Here is a 21,225-nt window from a genome sequence, read left to right on the forward strand (position 1 = left end):
AATTACGAATATTCGATAATCATTTTGGGGGGTTGGATCTACGTGTTTTTTAATGAAAAATACAAACATTGGACTAATACCTTATTTTTTGTTTTCTCCCATCGTTGACAAATCCTCTCCCTTTCCATTGATTTTACTGTTTTCTTTTGATGTTATCATTCTATGCTACGTATTATACAAACGTATACAAATCTGTTTGTGTTTTTTCTTATTTACGTTTTCCCCTTTTTTTTTTTGTCATAAAATAGTCTAATAAAAGACGTTCGGCTAAGTTCTAGTGAAAACTAATATTTAAATAGCATTAGACTGAAAAATACTCATACGAATAATAAAAGTGGAAATTTTTGGAAGTAACTAGTTACTATGAGCTAGGCAGTCAACCAACACGAGTACGAGATACGGGTTATCTGTTTTGTCTGTACGTATATGCGTGTGGTTTATGCGTACATATTAACAAAGTAATTAATTCTCACTTGTTACGTTACTTGTGTGCTATTCTAGATACTAGAAAGAAGATAGACGTTACCAATATTTATATACGTAAATAGATAATTATTTTCATGAAATATTTGGTGTTTAAATATCATTTTTTTTTTGGTGATATTGATACGAACAAAATATTTAGAAATAGATAACGTTAAATTATTTTTCTATTATCTTATTTTTGATTGACCGATTCACGTTTAAATGATGGGAAAAATATTTTTTTTTTTTTTAACGAATATCGAAGAAGCTCAGAAAAGTATCCTCTTTCAATTATTATACTTGAAAATTTCCGAATATACTTCGTTATTTTTTTGATTATCTTGAGCAATGGGGGTTTTACATATACACATATGTATATGTATCTATTATAGATAGATAGATAAAGATAATAAATATATAATTTTTGTAGAAATTTAAAAAAAAAACCATTAAAATTGCTTCTTCGATACTTACTCTCGGTATGAACTGTAATCCTTGTCTGAAACATTAATTATCCTCGTAATTAAGAACTCCGTTCGGTCAAGTATCGCGCACGATCCGTAATTTCGAACGAACGAACGGGATTATGCAGCAGCAACAGCAGCAGCAGCAGCAGTAGGGAAGGAAAAAAAATGTTCGATCTCTACCCCGTTTTTCAAGTGATTTCATTAATTACGGCTTTTCTAATTGATTACGCGACGTACGAGAGTCTGATAATGACACTCCAATCGATATGTTCCATATTTTCAACAAAAAAAGAAAAAATGCAAAAATTGCTACCCATACAAAAGTCTACCGAAATTATTCTATATATTTCGAGTTTAAAAATTTATCAAAAATAAAACACAATTTTTGTTATTTTTTTTTTTTTTAATGAAAATCCAAAAATACGAGTAAAACCGAATAATAAAATTTTATTAAAATATATTTTTTTAATTTAATTAAAATTAATTATTTTTTATTAAATATATAAAATGATAAGATTTTACCAATATTATTTTTTAGAGTAATTTACACATTATATTAAAAAAAAAAAAAAAATAAAAAAGAAACATTTTATTTACGGCAAAGATAATAAGATAAAATATATAGATAGTTTACATAAAAAATAATAAGATTTTAACGATATTATTTTTTAGAGGCTCCTTTACGTATTATATAAAAAAAAAAAAAAATGAAAAAAAAAACCATTTTATTTACGGCAAAATATTCATCTGAAAATCCAATCACATTAAACAAGTGGAACACAGCCGACTTCGATAAAGATAAAACGATTCGTCAAAGGACGAACCGATCTTACGGGGCTAACGTTTACTCAGTGTAATTACTTGGCTTGCGTATTTTTTTTTTCTCGAGTCCATCATCAGCTGCATACGTATTTTTTTTTTTATGCTTTTATCATTTTTTTCTTCTTTCTTTTCTTTTCTTTTTCCTCCCCTGTTTTTCCTCCCTCCTTTCTGGCTGTTTCCCTTTCCTGTTCGCGCGAGTTGACAGTATCGTTAACGTACGTTTGATTTTCATTAAGGTAATGATGATTAATCGTTCAGTAGGAACAACGAACAAAATTGGATGCACAACTAACATTCGATGTTCTGTATATCCTAAGCATTCCATAAGAGAATATTACATATATATATTATTATTATGATGATGATGATTATTATTAGTATATATATATATGTATAGGTATATACGAAAAATTGAATAAAAAAAAACTATTGGCAACAAATGCTCGAACTATGGGTACCTAAGAGAACTAATTAGCAACAACGGCAAACGACTCGTATCCAATCAATTAAGTACGTATATAAGGGTGGAACGTGGTATTAGGTTGGTATTTGTTATAGTATTACGTGTAAGTGTTATTTTGACAAGTGTATTACCCTTAATTCTGACAAACATTATTCAAACTAAAATTAATACGAATGATATTGTGTTATTTGAAATAAAAAATTTGTTAACGATATTTGTAAAAAATATTAATTAAGTTTATCCGAATTAAGGATTTCAAAGTTACGAGTATAAAAATATTTGTGTAAAATTACAATCATCTTGCGATCGATGAGAGAGTATGCAGTAATAATAGTAATAGTAATAATAAAAATTGTTTCAATATTAAATATTAAATTTTTATATATTATATTTTTTTTAAATTTATATTTAATATATTAAAAATTATTTTAATTTTATATAATATATTTTTAAATTACTAATTATTATATTATATAATAATTTTATATATTATATAATTTTATATATTATATAATTTTATATATTATATATTTTTATATATAATATATTTAATATAATATATTTTATATAATAATACATTTAATATAATATATTTTATGTAACAATATATTTAATATAATATATTTTATATAATATATTTAAAATAATATATTTTATATAACAATATATTTAATATAATATATTTAATATAATATGTATAGTAATTATTAACAAACAAAATAGAACAATGACAAAATACAATTTCAATCTGCAACATGTAAGATGCAACTTATCAAATAGTCCAAAATTTACTATGAAATTTATTCAGTAAGTGAAACTGCATGCATCTCTCACTACGTGTGTCGCGAAACAACAGTTTTCGTTGATATCTTAGATACGTGTTCTTCGAGTACGAAATGGTGACTGGCAATCCCGATGCTATGGCATTTAGGATACCCTTTGATGTTGCTGTTAACTGTATGTGTATGTGTGTATATGTGTATGTTTTGTATATGCTTGGAAAGTGGGTACGTACTACGTACTACGGATTACGGTTACCGTCAACACGAGCGAGAACACGAGAACTTGGTGGAACAACCTGGCACTTTGGGGTTGAAGCTTACCGGTGCAACCCCCGCTGGGACTCACGGATACTCGGCCCACCCTTGGCCCCACCGCGCGGTACACAACCGCTCCTACCCAACAAGAGATATCACCAATATTTTATTTAATATTTGTATAGAATATTTTTATCCACCTTTCAAACAAGAGATTAGAACTTTTTTTACTTTTTTTTTTTAATTATATTTAACACGACAAATATATATTTTAAATTTAGGGATGCATGAATCTGGAAATTATAGAATACACAAAACTGTTCTAAAATAATTCAATGAAAATAATTTTATGATATACAGTATTATTATATAACTAATTAGGTGATTTGTCTTTTGATGATTTTTATAAAATAACAAATTATTTATTATTTATTATTATATCATGTTATAAATTAATTATTTTTTAAAAATCTTTACGTGATTAATAATACCAAAGTATTAATTTTACTTTAGAACAGTTTTTTATTCCTATAAAAGTTAATGATATTTTGGTAATTGTGAGTGATATCTTATTTGTTTAGTGTATTGTCATTCTTACTATTATTAGTAAGAGTAATAACGAATTAACATTCGATTATTATTTAAAAAATATCTTTTATAATATACCGATCGTGCTGTGACACCTAGCTCATAATAACTGTGTTTCTGACTGAAATAAATTCAGTTTTTATACATTGTACTGGAAGAATTCCATATTTGATCTATTTTTTTTTTTAATAAATTATGAAAAAAATTAACATTCTTTTTATATTATGTGTAATAATAATAAATAATTGTTAATTCTTCCAGGACAATAAATTATAAAAGTTTAATCTTCTCTTAAATGTAGTTGTTTTTCTCTCGTTTGCGTGGTACTTTTTTTTATTTATTACAGACATTCATTATTTATAATTCTTATTCGTTATAATAATAGAGCTTCAGCGAATTATTACATTGTGTCGTTTAATATGTACGCACATGTAAATAAACTTATTCTTTTATAGCTCCATAAGTGGTTTTTCCGATGGACATTAAATATTATGTTATCGAGTACCCATAAAACGTTTACAAAACTTTAACGCGATTGCACACGTTTTGTTTTGTCAGTTTTATTCAAATGATTTTTCATTTAATTTTTTTTTTTAATCATATCACCTCGATGTTATTCATTAATTTATGATAATTCACCCAAAAACTTTGTGACCGATCATTCGTTAAATTAAAAACATTAAGTTCCAAAGCTATTCTTTTCGCCAACATATTAGCAATTAAATATAGTGTTACGTATCATCAGAAATATATATACATATATATTTATTTATTTATATGATACATATTATCAATTTAAGACTTTCCTGTGATAAGAAAACTCGAAGTTCATCCGTAACCTGAGAAATTTGTATAAGCGATTGTATTTATTTAAATCACTGACCCAAATTGACATTTATATTCACATAATGTTTCTTTTTCTCGTAACGTTGAAAATATAATCGAATAGGTATTATATATTTTTTTTGTTCATTTGTAAGATAAAAATTTGAAACACACGCGCACGCTTACGATTATAGATAAATATTAATAGATAATAATAAGATTTGAAATACTTATTATATGTTAAATTTGAATAAATTGATTAACATTTGATATACCATACACATTTCGAATCGCGAAAAGTGACATATTTATAAGTATATAAATAATAAAGAGTTAATTTAGAAAAATTGTTAAAAAATACTCGCAAAAATTTCATAATAATTTGCTTTTATCATCCCTGGACGGTATTATGTTAAATATGCACATACACATACATATAATTATCCAATGTAAATGATTTCTTCGAGTATTCTTTTGTCGAAAAATTTAGAATTTTTTTATTTTTTTGTTGGCTCAAAGAATAACCGTGTTGAATTACTAAAAAAAAAAAAAAAAAAAAAGAAACAATGTTAAAACAAGAGTATTAGATCGGTACAATGTTTATTTACGTTTTATTTGGGCAATATATATTTCCATCCAATCCCACGCGCGATCACAGCGATATAACAACAATCTTACGAATAGCAACAATCAGACCATAGCTCGATAACGTTAACCGCGCCGTATATTTTTATTTTATTTTTTATTTATTTTTACATGCCAACGAATATATATACAGCTTCATCGATGATAAAACGAAAAAAAGCCCAACCCAAAAAATTACTTGCAACAAATAGAAAGAAGATAGAACAAACATATTGTTTGATAATCGTTGTGCAATTATTTCATTAATATACACCATGTCTATTTATTATTATTATTATTATTAATATTATTATAATTATAATTATTATTGTTATTATTATTATTATTATTATTATTAGTATATTAATATAATAATATGTGTCTATAGTTGTTGGTTGTGTGACGGTGACGTTTAACGCGAACGAACTATAGCTGCGCATAAAAGTATCAATAATATTGTTTTTTTATTAATTTTTTTTCTTTTTTATTTCTTTAAGCATCAAGTGTTATTATTTAACAAATGTATAAGCTCAGGACAGATGTGCGGCCTTTTTTTAAATTTTTTTTTTATTTTTTTCTGTTTCGATTTCTGCATACTCTCCTCTCAGCGACATAATAAAATTGTCATGCACAATATTCTCTTAGCGTTTTTTTTTACTTATCCTTTCGTTTATATTTATTTTAATTTAATTATTATTATATTTATTTATTATTTATTTTTTTTTTCGTCGTGTTTTTTTTTCTTTTCTTTTTCCACATTCATTTTTCTTGTTCATTTGTACGAGCTGGCGAATGATTCGCAATAATAGCGAGCAAAATTAATTCATTTTAAGCGATTTGTAATTTGATTGCTTGCTTTCATCGAATGAATTTTTTTTTATTTTTTTTTATTTTTTTTATTTTATAATAATAATAATCTTAGCATCATGGAGGGGGTTAGTAAAGGACGGACAACACGGTCGTCGTCGTCCTTTCTTATTACATAAGTAACTCTCGACGTGACCATTTAAAAAACAAAGTTTTGTATTTCAAAAACTCTTTTGAAATTTCCCCACCCCTTCTTTATTTTAAATAGGGGGGAGGAAAAATCGTTCCGGTAATTTATCATTTTATTTATTTATTTTTTTTCTTTGTTTGTTTGCTTTGCTTTTGTTTCCTTCGAAAAACGACAACTCGAAAAAACATAACAGAAAATCGAATCACAGCTTTTTTTTCGTAAACATGTTTTGCTATAACGTGAAAAATAGAGAGAGAGAGAGACAGAGAGAGAGGGGGGTTGGAGGGGAGAGTGGAATTTATTTATATTCGAGGAAAGTAAAAATTTTTTACGAGTTTAAAATTTAATTTTACGGAATTTTCTTTTGATTCGACTCGTAATAAAGGATTCAAATTAGAGCAAGAAGAATATTATTATTATTTTTTTTTTTAAATTTATAGAATAAAACAAATGTGTTTTTTATTATCTTTTTTCTTTTTCCAATTTTTTTTGGCAAATTATTAATGTTTTCTTGTTGCTCTTTGACTTTATTTGGTGTAATATCACAGGACATATAACTGAGGAGAAGAAATTATCGGATATTGGACAGGTGTATATGTATATGTATATATCTATATATATATAATAGCTAAGAGAAAACACGAGAGAAATATAACGTGTCAGAAAAAGCACAATTATTCTTTGTTTGTTTGTTGCTAATGATCTTTGGGCGGTTCGTTTCAATACAATTATTATTCTCCGTCTTCTTTCTACGAGGATTGGTACTCTCTTTCTTACATTTCTTTTTTTTTTTTTTACTTTCGCCTAAATTTTTGTCTTTAATGTCTTATTCTATGATTAGTATTATTATTTTAATTTGCTTTTGGATTAAAAGACAAATGTGTGTTGTAAATGGACATCGACATACTGACGATACTTTTTTTTCAAAATTGTCTGAAATTTTTTGATCAAACTTCACACACCTAACGTTTGTGTTTGCATTAATATATTGATTATAATTATTAAATGTTTAAAATTTAAAAAGAACGTATTAAGAATAATAATAATTTTAATTTGATAAAATATATTGTTCATTTTCAAACATAAATCTTTAATATTAATTGCAAATTCCTAAACAACTTTGTTTAGACAATATAATTTATAAATATACTTATGCTAATTAATTCAAAATCGATATTGAACTTACGTACTTATTGAATTTGAATTGAATTAGAATTCGTTAGAAATCCTAATAGCAAACAGTTTATAAACGTATTCGTGGTTCGACTAATTAGACATCGTCAGGATGTTGCTTCCGGTCCAAACACAGAGAAACTCCTTCTATCGTTTAATATCTAGACGACCTACACTAAATGTTTTCGATTAAAAGGTGTTTTAGCTTATAGAGATTACATAGAACGTGACTACATTTCAACCACTACAAAGATCAACGATCTACGAGAGAAAGAGAGAAGAAATATAGATAAAGTGGGATGATTCAAAATTGGGAAAGTCAGTTTTTTTTTTTTTGAAAAATAGAATTAGAAACGCCATTTATTTGGTTTCTTGGTATTTTCTTTTCTTTTCTTTTTTCTTTCTTTTCGATTTTTTTTTCTTCTTTGTTTTTTTAACGACTGGGATAAATGGGATAGAAGAACAAGTGTTAGTAGAAGGGCTGGGGGGTAGTTTTTCAAAGGAAGACGTTGGATAATTCGTAATAGGATATAATATAAGGAACGTTATATTATAATCGTGGATGTGTAATACAATTATTTAAAGATTTTTTTTTTTTTTTTGAATCTTCTCTATGTGAAATTCTTATTGCGAAAACTGGCACCTCAAATTTATGGCAATTTACCTTCGCAAAAACAACTACCATATCGCGCGCATACACACACACGCAGCAAACTACTAAGAAATTCTAGTATTTTTTTTTTTTTAGTTTATGTGCTCTTTAGCAAATTTATGTTTATCTTACTAGTTTCCCTTTACCTTTGAATACAACACGCAGAATGCGGCAATGAGATTAAGAATTTTTTTGACATGAGTTTTCGTTTCATTTATGTTGCATGATTACTAAAATAAACTTGATGTAACACGAGAGTGCTGGCAAGGTTTTTTTTCGCGAATTAATATATCAAATATGATCGAAATTTTGGATTCTATCGATCATTAAAATAATAATAAAAATAATAAAAAAAAAATACAAAGACTGCGTATTACTCATTTCATTCATAAAAATAAATTTTTATTTTAATATTTTATTTTATTTAAAAATGAAACAACGGTTGGCTACTAAACCTAAATTTTGCTATTTCCTAATGAAACATTTGAATAAAAAAAAAATATATAAAGGAAGGTTCGTTCTTTAAAATACACGCGGCATCAGCCAGGTGTGCCATACGAGAAGGTTTAAATCTAAGCTGTTAATTAACAGTAGACGTGAGCTTTTTTACATATGAAAATTAATATGATTAATTCTTTCATGTAGCTTTTTATTCAAATGAGTCTTGCGTAATGGTAACCTTGCCAGTGGGCATCCTAGATTCGGACGTGCATTTCCTTTTTTTTTCTTTTTTTAATATATTATTCACTTTTTCACTTTTCTCAAAATGGTAATACAGGCAATATTGTATGTGCATACATACATCTTTAAAAGATAGAAAAAGAGAGAAAGGGAAAAAGGAAGATGAACAGATATACGGCGGTGAGAGAACATTTTTTGAGTAATCAAATTTTGAGTAATGCTTTTTTTTTCTTCTTTCTTTTTTTTTCTTTTTTGAAAAAGTACGCGTTATGCTTTTCTTTTCACGTTTACTTTTCATACCACTTTCTCTCAATTTCTTTTATGTTTTTTTTTTATCGGGGTGTGTGTAATTTTGTGTAGTTTTTTTTTTAAGTTTATACCCTTCGTCAATTTATTTTTTGTTTGTTTATCTCGCATTTCTTCCATTCAAATATCTTCGATGAGCCATCATGAAGATGATTTATACACCTTCAGAAATATTTCGCTGGAAAGCTTCATTTTACTCACAAAATTTCTTTTTCTTTCAAAGATATTCTTTTTTCAGTTTAATATGTGTAGTATTATGTTTGTTTTTGTGTACGTGTAATTACATAGAAACGTATTTATGTTAAGAAACGTGTGCATTTATGACACGTGTTTTTATGTGTGAATGTAATATTTCTTTTGTCGTGTACGAGTGTGTATCAATTTTATGTGTTTTTCTTTTTGTTTACACTTATTTGATGTTATTGCAATACCTAATGGAATGGGGGTAGAGGCAGTCGACGTTTTGCTTGACGAAGGACCACTGAGTTTGCCAGCCATGCGTCTGTGAACATTTTCGTATAACTTCCGATCAACGAGATCCACGTATAAGAACTGGACGTGTTTTTTTTTTATTTTAATTTTTTTTTTTTAGATTCAACGTTAAATATTTCTTCTTATGTAGAGAAGACATAATTAACACAAATAAGTTGGATTATTTTTTTTTTTTGAATAATTTTTTGATCAACATTCAGCGTTGGGGAAGATCGTTGCATTTTTTTTACGATTTTCTTTGTCAGATATTTTTCTTTTTCTATTTTTTTTTTTGTGTTATTATTGTACCACTTACCCAACACTGTATCAATAAAGAAAAGAAAATTTCGAGTTATCTAGAGCTTGCGTTAATGTCACGTGGCACTATGTGGTGGTATGATGAATTTAGATATAATTTGAGCACGTTAAATATGAAATATTATAGTAGAGATAAAATATATTAGGATGAGTTGAATTATCCCCCTATAATCTCCACTATAATCTTTTCACTAGACTATTTCTGCAAGCTCCAATTTTGAACAAAAAAAACTTCATCATCTTTACAATAGATATGTTGAAACGTTGAGTGAGTTTAAGTTTCAGCATAGTATTTAAAAAAAAAGAATAAATAAAAAGAAATATAATTGTACTTGAAATTCTGCAAGCTCCAATTTTGAACAAAAAAAACTTCATCATCTTCACAGCAGATATATTGAAACGTTGAGTTTAAGATTGAGCATATTATTTAAAAAAAAAATAAAAAAAAAAATAGTATTTGAATAAAATCATTTTACACGAGACTGATAGATATATACATATTTGAATAATTTTACATGGGTGAATTGGTCACTTATAGGACACCCCTTTTTTTCATTTTCGTTTATATTACTTTTGTTTTTTTTTGTTTGTTCATATTTTAATATCTTTATTATGTACAATATTTGTGATAAATTTTGTTCGTAGTTTGGAATCTATCTAGATATTTTCATCTTTTTTCTCATCTCTCTTAAGAATATACCTTTTTTTCCCCTAGTTAAATGGACGTTTTAGCATAGACATCGAAGAAAGAAGAAAAATCGTGCCTCAAAAAAAAAAAAAAAAGAAAAACAGATCGAAGTAAAACAGCGCGAATAAAATGTAAATTGAAACATAGTTCGATGAAAATAAAAATGTACGCGAGATTCTCCATGGAGGATTGAAGAAGAAGGAAGGGAAGGTCCGTAAAAATGAACGGGCCGTAAGATAACAATAGAATATTTTACGATTCGGTGAACAATTATTGTTACTATTCCATATAAAATATTAAAAAAAAAAAAAAAAAATCAAAAAAGGAACATGTTAAACGAAACACGTTGAAAAAATATATTTTCGGAAACTATGCACGTAGTAGTAGTAGTAGTATTTTCGCGTTTTGTTCGCGTCGCGTATATCAATTTTATTTTTTTTATTTTTTTTTTTTACATCAAAATTGTGTGAATCTTCTTCTCTTGAAAGCGTGCCATTTTTTGGTATTCTTTGATATTTGATCGATCAAATTTTTTTGATTACAGAATGGAACCAAAAAAATCCAGTGCATAAGCATAGTAACCGGATTATTATTTTCAAACGTTGTGGTAAAGTTAAATATTAGAAATTATATTGAAAATATTAGTCAAAAGTTGTCTTTGAATGAAATTAAAATATATATTGCACATGATCTAATTTCATAACGTAATAATAATAGCCGTGACCGATAGTAAAACGAATGATGATGCCGCGCGCGTTATCTTGTAGCCCTTTTATTCAAATATTCAGAACATTTGATAAATCACCGTTGTAAAAGTGAATATATATATATATATATATATATATATATATATATATATATATATATATATATATATGTATCATTTAATCAATAGGAAATACCAATTTCAACAAATATGTGAACAATATTAAATCTACATCCCCTGCGTATTATTGTATACACACATATATATATATATATATATATATATATATATATATATATATATATATATATATGTATATATGTATTAAAATCTTTACTTTGTTATTTATAATTAATGAATGTGTGCTTTTGCGCGCGTGCGAGCAAGCACGCGGGTTACACAAGTTCTGTATATATATGCATGTATGTATGTATATTCGGGGTGGACAATATTACGAACGCTTATATGAAAATTAACTGTAGTATGAAAACGAACGAACAAACGAACAGATGATTCATCGGCCATTTATTTTCATTAATTAATGTATTAATGATCCAAATGAATTAGGTTTTTATTTTTATTTTTTAAAATTTTTTTCTTCGAAGAAGAAAACGTTTTTTTGCCAACGCGTTTTTTGAAAACTTTCAACACGTTAGAATTAAGTTCATAATTCTAAGGCATACATACACACGTACGCATAAAACATCATTCACGCACACAAACACACATATATGTATATATTTAGTCCGCATTGAATGACTGTACAATTATTATGGTTATGTACAGAGATATTATATCGCGAGGGAATTCTTCTTTCACTTAGAAGAGTGAGGAGACACGTTAAAAATGTCATTTAGTTCTTACTCGCATTTCCTGTCAATTTATCTATCATCATACGCGTAGAAATTTTACTGACAATTATTATAGCGTGTATGGGAGACAGCATAAATTGTAATGACAATACACAATTTGATCTTTGTAATTTTTAAAAACAATTCACATGGCTACACACGATAATCGTACTCAACGTTAAACAAAAAAATGATTAGTTTCTTCGTGAAATTTAATAGAAAATAATTTTTATTTAAATAACATAATCATGGGAAATTATTGTTCCGTGTCATAGATTAAAATTTGTTTTAATATTTTTTTTTAGTATTTAATATTTAATTTATATTTTTTTAATTTTTATAATATTTCTTAATATTTAAATTATATTAAATTAAATTAAATATATTTTAATATTTATTTTATATGTTGACGAGAACACTAGCGAGATTTAGAATTTGTGGCAATAAACTTTCTAGTTCCTCATGCCAATTAATAATAATAATAATAATAATAATAATAATAATAATAATAATAATAATAATAATAATAATTTATATATTGACAAAGAAGAATATAAAATATTAAATAATTTAAAATATGAAAAAGTAATAAAAAGAAAATGGAAAAGAATAGAACCATGAACGAAGGAAGAACACGAGTGTTAGCTTAAAAAAAAACTAGGAAAAAATAAAAGAAGTGTAAATCGAGACTAGCTCAAGGGCAACGAAGAGGTACAATAACCCTTGGCACCCTTCGTCCAATCCCTTTCTTTCATATCTTCTTCCTTCTCTTTGTATTTCCTTTTTCACACAGCAGTACCCGTTTCATGGTAACGGAAACCGAAAATTTATTACATGGCGCAACGAGCTAGCATGGTAACACGTTACGTTAATGACTATGAAATACGATGGTGCCCCTTTTCATTTTTTTTAACACAAGTTCCTACCACGGGTTTACTTTTTTGTTAGAATTGCAGTTTACCAATCGAATACTCTTCGTGACTGTGAATCGTTCACTTCAATAATTGTAATTTTCTATTTTCTTTTAAAGAAACTAAATTGTTTTTCATTTTTGGTTTTTAATACACACAGATATTATAATTAAAAGTTAATAATTATTAACTGTATTTAATTAATAATAATAAATTAATTATTTTTCATTTTAAGTTTGTAATATATAAATTTTATAACAAATAGTTAATATAATAATTTACTTTAATTTTTTAAATATTATATATATTACATATTATAAATATTATATTATTAATTTAGAAATATTACATTTTTAATTAAATATACTATTTTAAATATTATAAATAAATATTATATATATAATAAAAAATTAATACAAAAATTTCCTATAATTTTTTACACAATTTCTAATTCTCTAAAAAACAAAAAAAGAAATAATAAAAAGTAATTTTGAAAAAATAAAAAAATACGTACATCCAAACTTCAAGAAAATAAACATTATATATATATATATATATATAGTGAGTTAAATTAATCGATCGATTAAAATTTCTCAATTGATGCAAAAGAACGTGCCGTCGTTGCCGATTGTTTTGCCCGAAAGGCTTTTCAATTTGCAAAGAGAACGCGAATAAATATCGACACGATCAGACTGTCTCGAATAAAATAGAAGCATTCGATTGGTTAGGCTAGTTCTTCCCTAAAAACGTTTTATACCGATTGCATTTCAAACTTTTTCTCCTTCTCTCTTTCTCTCACATTCACTTCTACTATCTCTCTTTTTCATTTCTTTCTTTTTTTTTAATTTTTCTTTTTTCGTTTGAAGGGTTTCTTTTTTTTATTAGCACGAAGGACACATCGAAAACAAATGTTTTAGGTACGCTTTTGTCCACGAGAATTTCGTTCGCTATATCGAGAATGGTAATAAAGTTTTAACGTGTTTTATACAAACACGTAGGAAACAAAACTTTTACAGTTGGACATCGAATATTGGTAAGGTAGAGGGGAAAATAAAGGGGGGAATATCGGTGATAGGAAAAAGATACGCATCTGAACGAAATACAGGTAATTTTACGACCCATTTTTGTTTCACGAATTGTTTTCTTATGAATGTTTATGATCGATTACATTTGCTTTCTTATTTTTGTAATATCAAGATCAAAAATAAAAAATGAAAAATAAAAACAATATAGAAAATTAACCGATAATTTCTAAAAGTACTTTACTAATTGTCTTGAAATTTTGACACAATGTTGCATTCGCATACAACTAGGTTTTTATTACATTAATTTATTTATAAAATAATTAATTAATTAAAAAAAAAAGAAAAAAAGATACAGGTAAGTCCTCAGCTAGTAATATAATAATATTAAAATAAATAATAATAACAATAATAATAATAATAATAATAATAATAATAATAATAAAATAAAATAATATATTGGGCTGACAATTAAGTAATTGTGGATTTCACTAATGATTTTCTTTGAAAAATCCACAATTACTTAGTTGTGAAACAAATAATAAATTAAACAAATTTATAATATAATAAAAATAATAATATACAAAATAATAGAGAATCCTTTTATAGGGTGGTGTAATTATAATATGTGTAAACACTCGTAAGATAATTCAACAAATCGGTAAGAATAAAAACAAAAATACAAAAAAAAAGATATAAAAATTCTGTTACGAATTCTTGCTATAATTTTGATACTAGTATTGAAAAATAGTTGTCATCGTCAACTTACTCGTATCATTTTGAAACCACTGTATTCGAGAATAGAAAAGGAGATACTCGTTATCGCAATTATCATCTATAGTCGTAGTTCGTAGTCGTTACGGTGTCTATTCAAGCAGCATTATCCCGACGCAAGAAGATCTATGTATATATATATGTATGGAAAACGCTGAATCTCGTTAGTTGTCACGAGAAAAGAGAACGCCGACAGGAATAAGGAAAAATAAGAGAGAATTTCCCTATCTTCTTACGAAGATGGATTCCTTGCTAGTTCAGCATTTTACGAGACGTTACTCGCAGTACTCAGTACAGAAGTAGAGGGGGGCACAAATAGGATATAGTATCATTTTATCTCTTTCTTTCTTTTTTTTTTATCTTTCTCTTATTATATAGTTTCCTTTTTATTTTTTATTTTCTTTTTATTTCTTTTTTGGATGACACACTTCATAAAACGGATATTCGCGTTTGATATTACAAATCATGTTGATTGTGTACATTAATAGTTCTGTTATTATTTATTCATTCATTTATTTATTTATTTATTTATTTAGTTTTTAATTCGTTTTTTTCTTTTCATATTCCCCGTAACTTTAGATATATTTTTAATAGTTTCAAATAATTTTCAATGTTGCTCATTAATGATTCTGTACTCTGTAGAATAGCCGTGTAACGATGATGTATCTCCAACAGCTATGGGTGATAGTTCCATGACACCTGAAAGTACCATCAACCCCCTAAACTTTTGGTTTTCATCTTGTTAATTACTTTTCAAACTAGAGATCGTTTTCTTTCGTTTACTCGGGTTTTGGTTTATTGGTGTTTTACATTTTTTTTCTTTCTATTCTTTCTTTTGGTTTAACAAAATATCTTGAACATGCAACTTTAACCTTTGCTACTATTTTTTATTTAATATATATGGTACATTAAATAAAATCATGTGAATATTTAGGTTAAATCAGATAGCTATTGGAATAAGGGTTGATTAAATTTAAGTTTTAGGATAAACTGCGAGTACACTATGGTTATCTCGATTTCTAGTTCCTCCAAGTTTAAAAAAAAAGTCGAAATTTGTCATAGAAAAATATTCCATACGCGTTACGATGCAAAGAACGTCTTAATTGCTAGACGAATGTTTTTTCGGACGTTTGACGTTTGAGGATAATTATCTGTGGACGAGTTAAAAAGGGGTATTAGTTATTATTTTTTTTTTGTTTTGTTTAAATAATGACCAATCATTATCCCGAACAGAATCCTTTTTTTCATTTTTCTACGGCCATGCCTCGTGAACCATGTGAAGCAACACATTTAATTATGGCAATTTTTAATTCGTCATTGCCATATGATAAAATTATTCAAATTATTTAAATAATAACATTATTTCAATTTTAAGAAATGTATATCGATTGGAAAAAAGAAAATATTATTATTTAAAAAAATGATACAAGACGAATGTGAGGAAAACCACATTTAGTTCTCATCTCACATGAGATGAGATGAGAAAGGATGCTGGATAAAATAGTCGTGAAGGGAGGAAGGGTGGTAAGACGAAGAAAGCGGAGGCTTTCGAGGAAGTACAAACGTCCGAAAAACATTGTGCATTATTTATGAGTTTTTTCCCACCCTTATTCGCGCGTTTCAAGGATTGTCAGTTGGTAATAGTGGTTTATGTACACGATCGAAGTACTTGGAGGAACTATCGGTAGATTAATTTGTTATGTTTTGAAAATAGCATGATTGTTGAAGCTTTAAGAAAAGTTTTAGAAAATTTATGCTTGAAAAAAAATACAATTTCCAATTTATGGGTTGGCGACAAATTTAGCAATGAGACAAACATTATAAATTGTATTTTATTTTTATTTCTTTTTTTTTATTCAAATAGAAGCAACGTGACATATTTTTGATTATTCGTAAAAGAAAAAAATTATCATCGATGATTGGATGACACTTGATCGTCGCAGTTTATCCGTTACATTCATTAGTTACTACTTGGTGATTATTTTTTTTTAGAACATGCTTAAAATACAAGAAAATAATTACGTGTTGTTCAGTTTTGTACAAATACTTTGTAGGCAACCAAACTTTTAGAAAACTACTACTCGTCTTTTTCGAAAAAAAAAAAAAAATTAAAAAAACTCAGCTAAAGTAGAACAAAGGTAGATACTTTACTTTAAGTTAAAACGAAAAAATGAAAGGTTGGAAAAAAAAATTTAATAAAAAGAAATAGAAATAAAGAACGAGAAAGGGCCAAAAAAAGGACAAACACACGAAAATGGTTAGACGTCGAAGAAAAAGGGGACAAATATATGTGTGTGTGTGTGTGTGTGGGTATGTGTACGTGCAGAATAGTTGGACAGACCAAATAGAACATAAAAAGGAATAAAAAAAGAAAAAGAATTACGAGATTGGTGGATTGGAAAAAGAAGAAGCAAGCAAGCACTTCGGTGATAATAATTCGATGAGCAAATACAACCACAAAAGTACAACGAGGTTAGATTATTTTCTCCCAATTTCCTATTTTTCTTCTCGGAAAGGACCCACCCAACCTACCCTTCCCACCCCTTAGCATTTATCAAAAATTCCTTGCGTAATCAAAACGCTATCGACGAGAAGAGACACGTACACCACGACCAAATGAATTTCGATTTATCAAGATTCTAGTCATCGACCAAGTGATCATAAATAACCTTCAACAAAAAGAAAAGAAAAAGAACTTAAACGAGATTGGACACGTAAATCGAAGAAAGAACAGAGTATGGGGGTGTGGGGGGTGAGAGGTTTTGAACAAAGTCGCGAATTTCCAAGAGACACGAATTTTATTTTCCCATCTTTCGCGATAATTCGAAAGTTACGCAGCCAAATAGAGGATGAGAGGGGGTGGGGTGGGGCCTTTTGCAAACTCAACGATCGAATCGAAAAAAGGGCAATTTGAATCCTTAGTATAATATATATAGTCATGTAGTGACGATTCCCATTTCAGGGCTCTTCGTGACGAGGATGTTTCAGCATTTTCATTTTGAGTTCGAATCGAGGTCTCGGAGTACACTTGACCCCAAAACTCAAAAATCTGTCTGCCGACTACTAAAATGCTAGCAATCAGCATACTTTTTTTGATTTCTATCATTTCTGGGTATCGGAGATAGGTGAAACGCATATTTTTTTATCAAACATTTCCTTTTAATAACCAAACGTTTACACGTAGCTTCTAAATGTATGTGTCTGTGTTTGTGAGACAGAGAGAGAGAGAGAGAGAAAGAGTGAGAGAGAGAGAAAAGTGCATCTTTTTCTCGTTTAACATTGGCAATCAATATTTTTTTTTTCAAACTCATTTTCTTTATCGATCGATCGGGAATTTTCTTTCCCCTAGCCCTCACCTCTTCCACTCTCTTTCTATCTTTCAATTTTCCTATCCTGTTCTATCGTTAACTCCTACTTGATATTAACAATGTCATTTTACCCTATTCTGCGTCCCCGTAATTAATTTTAAATTGAGATCGATCTCATTATCTGCCCGGTAGACTCTAGCCTAACTTAAGCGAAATCAATTTTCTGTGTAATACTTGTGAAACTTTCAACGATAGTATAATAATTTAGAACGCTGCCTTAAACTCGTTATTGTGGTAAAAATTCAGTTAAAAAATTTTTTTTTTTGCAACGCATTCGACGAGTGGTTTTAAATATCAATTTCGAGTTATATAATAATTAATCTTTTGTTAGGTGTTTTATAAAATAATTGAAGTATATGTAATGGTTTCAAGTGGGGAACAATGCTAAATGAATTTATGAAAAATAATTATTTTATTATTTTATTTTACTATTGTGTTGTGGTTATTTTTTAGTTTTATTTATATATTATAATTTATAAAATTATAATAATATTATAATATAATAATGTAATATATAAAATTATATACATTATATTATATTATATTATAATATTATAATATAATAATATATTATAAAATTATATATATTACAATTTTTAAAACTATAATAATAATATAATATAATAATATAATATAAAATTATATATATTACAATTCCTACCAATTATGTTCGAAGATTATAATAAAAATATATTATTAATACAAAAAATCAATTGAGTACGATGAACGTGTAATTAATTTCGTCATTGTCACTTCAAAAAAATATAAATAAAAATTCAAAAAAATAAAAAATGCAATATGCATTATAATATAAAATATTATTATTGCTGTCTTCTCGTACAATCGTTTATCGATAATTAATCAACGCGTTATATAACTCCTAGTGATTTGTACAAATTCCCCACCCTCCTTTTCCCCTTCCCGCATTAGTTTTCTGGTTATCAATCTATCATAAACATGATACCTTCCAATGCGAAATTATTGCATCGTTGTAATGTCATAGAAGTAGATTTAAATATCGACTAAAATGACCCTGTAACGTGTAAAATCTTTTTATATAAAAAAAAATCAAACCCAGAACAACGTTGTCATCCTTATATAATCTTTTTTTTTTTTGTTTAAATAATAACAAACGAGAAATCTTTCAGTTTCAAGCCTAATGCATCGAGGAAAATGTAATTTAAACTTTGACGTGTGCATACACGCACACACACACACACACACACGTATATTTTTATTGTGCACCTTTTCTCTCTTTCTTCTTTATCAAGAAAAATCTTAACATCCTATATATATATTTTCCGTCACACTTTTATTAGCTAAAACGATAATACACAACGTTATCCGTGATATCACACGGATTTTCTAGCGTCATTTTATGTTTTTCTTTTTCTTCTTTTTTCTTATTCTTTTTTTCTCTTATCTCAGACCAAGTATATAAAGTCATAAAGATCGAAAAAGCAAAACGATTTTTAAAATGGTTGAAGATACTTGTCAAGAGCTTCGGGCCATCCCTTTTCGTAAATCTCCTATATAGTAGTAGTAGTATATTCTGTATACCTCGAGGGCTTGCGGAGCTTGGGTTGCGTCTAGTAGGAAAAGACCCTTTTTTTTTTTTTTTTTTTTTAACCAAGATGATGATCTTTACCTTCCGGAAAATGAAAACGAAGAAAGGAATAAAAATACTTCAGAATATTTTCACGTGGGGAGAAATTCAAGATATTTTTCTTAACATTCGTTTAAAATTATATACAAGTGTATCTTCGAGATTAGATAATGAGAAAATAGGATAGATCAGACAAGACAAGATAAAACAAGACAAACAGACAGACAGATAAAGAGAAAGAGAAAGAAAGAGAGAGAGAGAGAGAGAGAGAGAAAAAGAGACAACGTTCGTAGTACTGTGTGTTGGGTTCAATTAGATCAACGCACAACAAGGCTTCCGGCACGATGGGTGTTGATAATAACAAATAATAATAATAATAATAATAATAATAATAATAATAATAATAATAATAATATGGTTGATGATAACGATATAGCACAAATAATTAGTTTGTAGCGATGGATTAGTGTGCGCATAGCTTCTTGAGTCATTATTAAATAGTTAGTTCACAGAGGCATGGCGTTGTAGAGGTCCAAATTGGGATGGTAAAATAGGGGCGTTGGGGTAGGTGGATTGTGGTGGGGTGCGGGTTGTGCCTGTATGAGGTTCAAGTTCAGGTTCAGGGGCGCGATGTGGGCCGCATTATGGTGGTTAAGGTGGTTAAGGCTAAGGTGGTTACCTGTCGGGTAGGGTAGTCCGAAACTAGGGTACCCAGAATAACCGCGGCTTGCCGCGTATGCCGCGTATGCCGCTGCTGAGAAACCTGTGAACAGATAAATTCAATTTTGTTAACAACTTTTTTAACAACATCTTTTTACTTTAAATTTTTTATATTTTTTTATTATATATGCATATATAATCTATTTAGGTAGATACTCTGTAAAAGAAGTAACGTTAAAACTATTAAAATTATTTTATCGACAGTCCATTGCCACAAATACGCAAATCCCGCCAGTGCTCCCCGTCCATTCGCGATCTTCGTAGCCCATTTTTTAAAATCCCGAAATAATATTGTCCTCCCATCTACGTCTCGGTCTACCCAGTGGTCTTTTTCCGTTGATATACCGACCAGTACTTTATGCACCGTTCGATCCCCCCCCCATGCGCGCTATGTCACCTGCCCATCTTAATCGACGTGGTTTTACGATGTTAATGATGTCCGGTTTGTTGTAGAGTCGGTGTACTTCTACTATGGAGTTTTCTCCATTCGCCCGTTTCTTCATCGCGTTTTGCACCGAACATTTTACGAAAAACTTTATTTTCGAAAACCCTCAATTTTTTTTTCGTCCCGTAATGTAAGTGACCACGTTTTGCTACCATAAAGGACTACCGGTAGGATGATTGTCCTGTATATCCTGATTTTGAATAAAAGCATGCATTGCTTAAATTGATTCTTAAAATAAAAAGAAA

At 28.0% G+C, this 21,225-nt stretch overlaps 1 protein-coding gene across 6 annotated transcripts in view; it reads right to left on the reverse strand.

Moving 5' to 3' along the window:
* The window catches only part of Rbp6 (RNA-binding protein 6), a 583,327-nt gene that overhangs the window by 15,131 nt on the left and 546,971 nt on the right, over positions 1–21,225 (reverse strand). For 5 of the 6 annotated variants that reach the window (XM_015319952.2, XM_015319955.2, XM_015319954.2 and 2 more), the window contains one exon: positions 20,495–20,578. In XM_015319952.2, coding sequence (XP_015175438.2) covers positions 20,495–20,578 — 84 coding nt within the window. Of the gene's footprint in view, positions 1–3,320; positions 3,393–20,494; positions 20,579–21,225 lie in introns of all 6 variants that reach the window. The other variant, XM_015319953.2, reaches the window with a different exon arrangement.

Source organism: Polistes dominula, unplaced genomic scaffold (assembly GCF_049000335.1).
Source record: "Polistes dominula isolate Pdom_NZ unplaced genomic scaffold, Pdom_raw_medaka contig_77, whole genome shotgun sequence".
Lineage (NCBI taxonomy): Eukaryota > Metazoa > Arthropoda > Insecta > Hymenoptera > Vespidae > Polistes > Polistes dominula.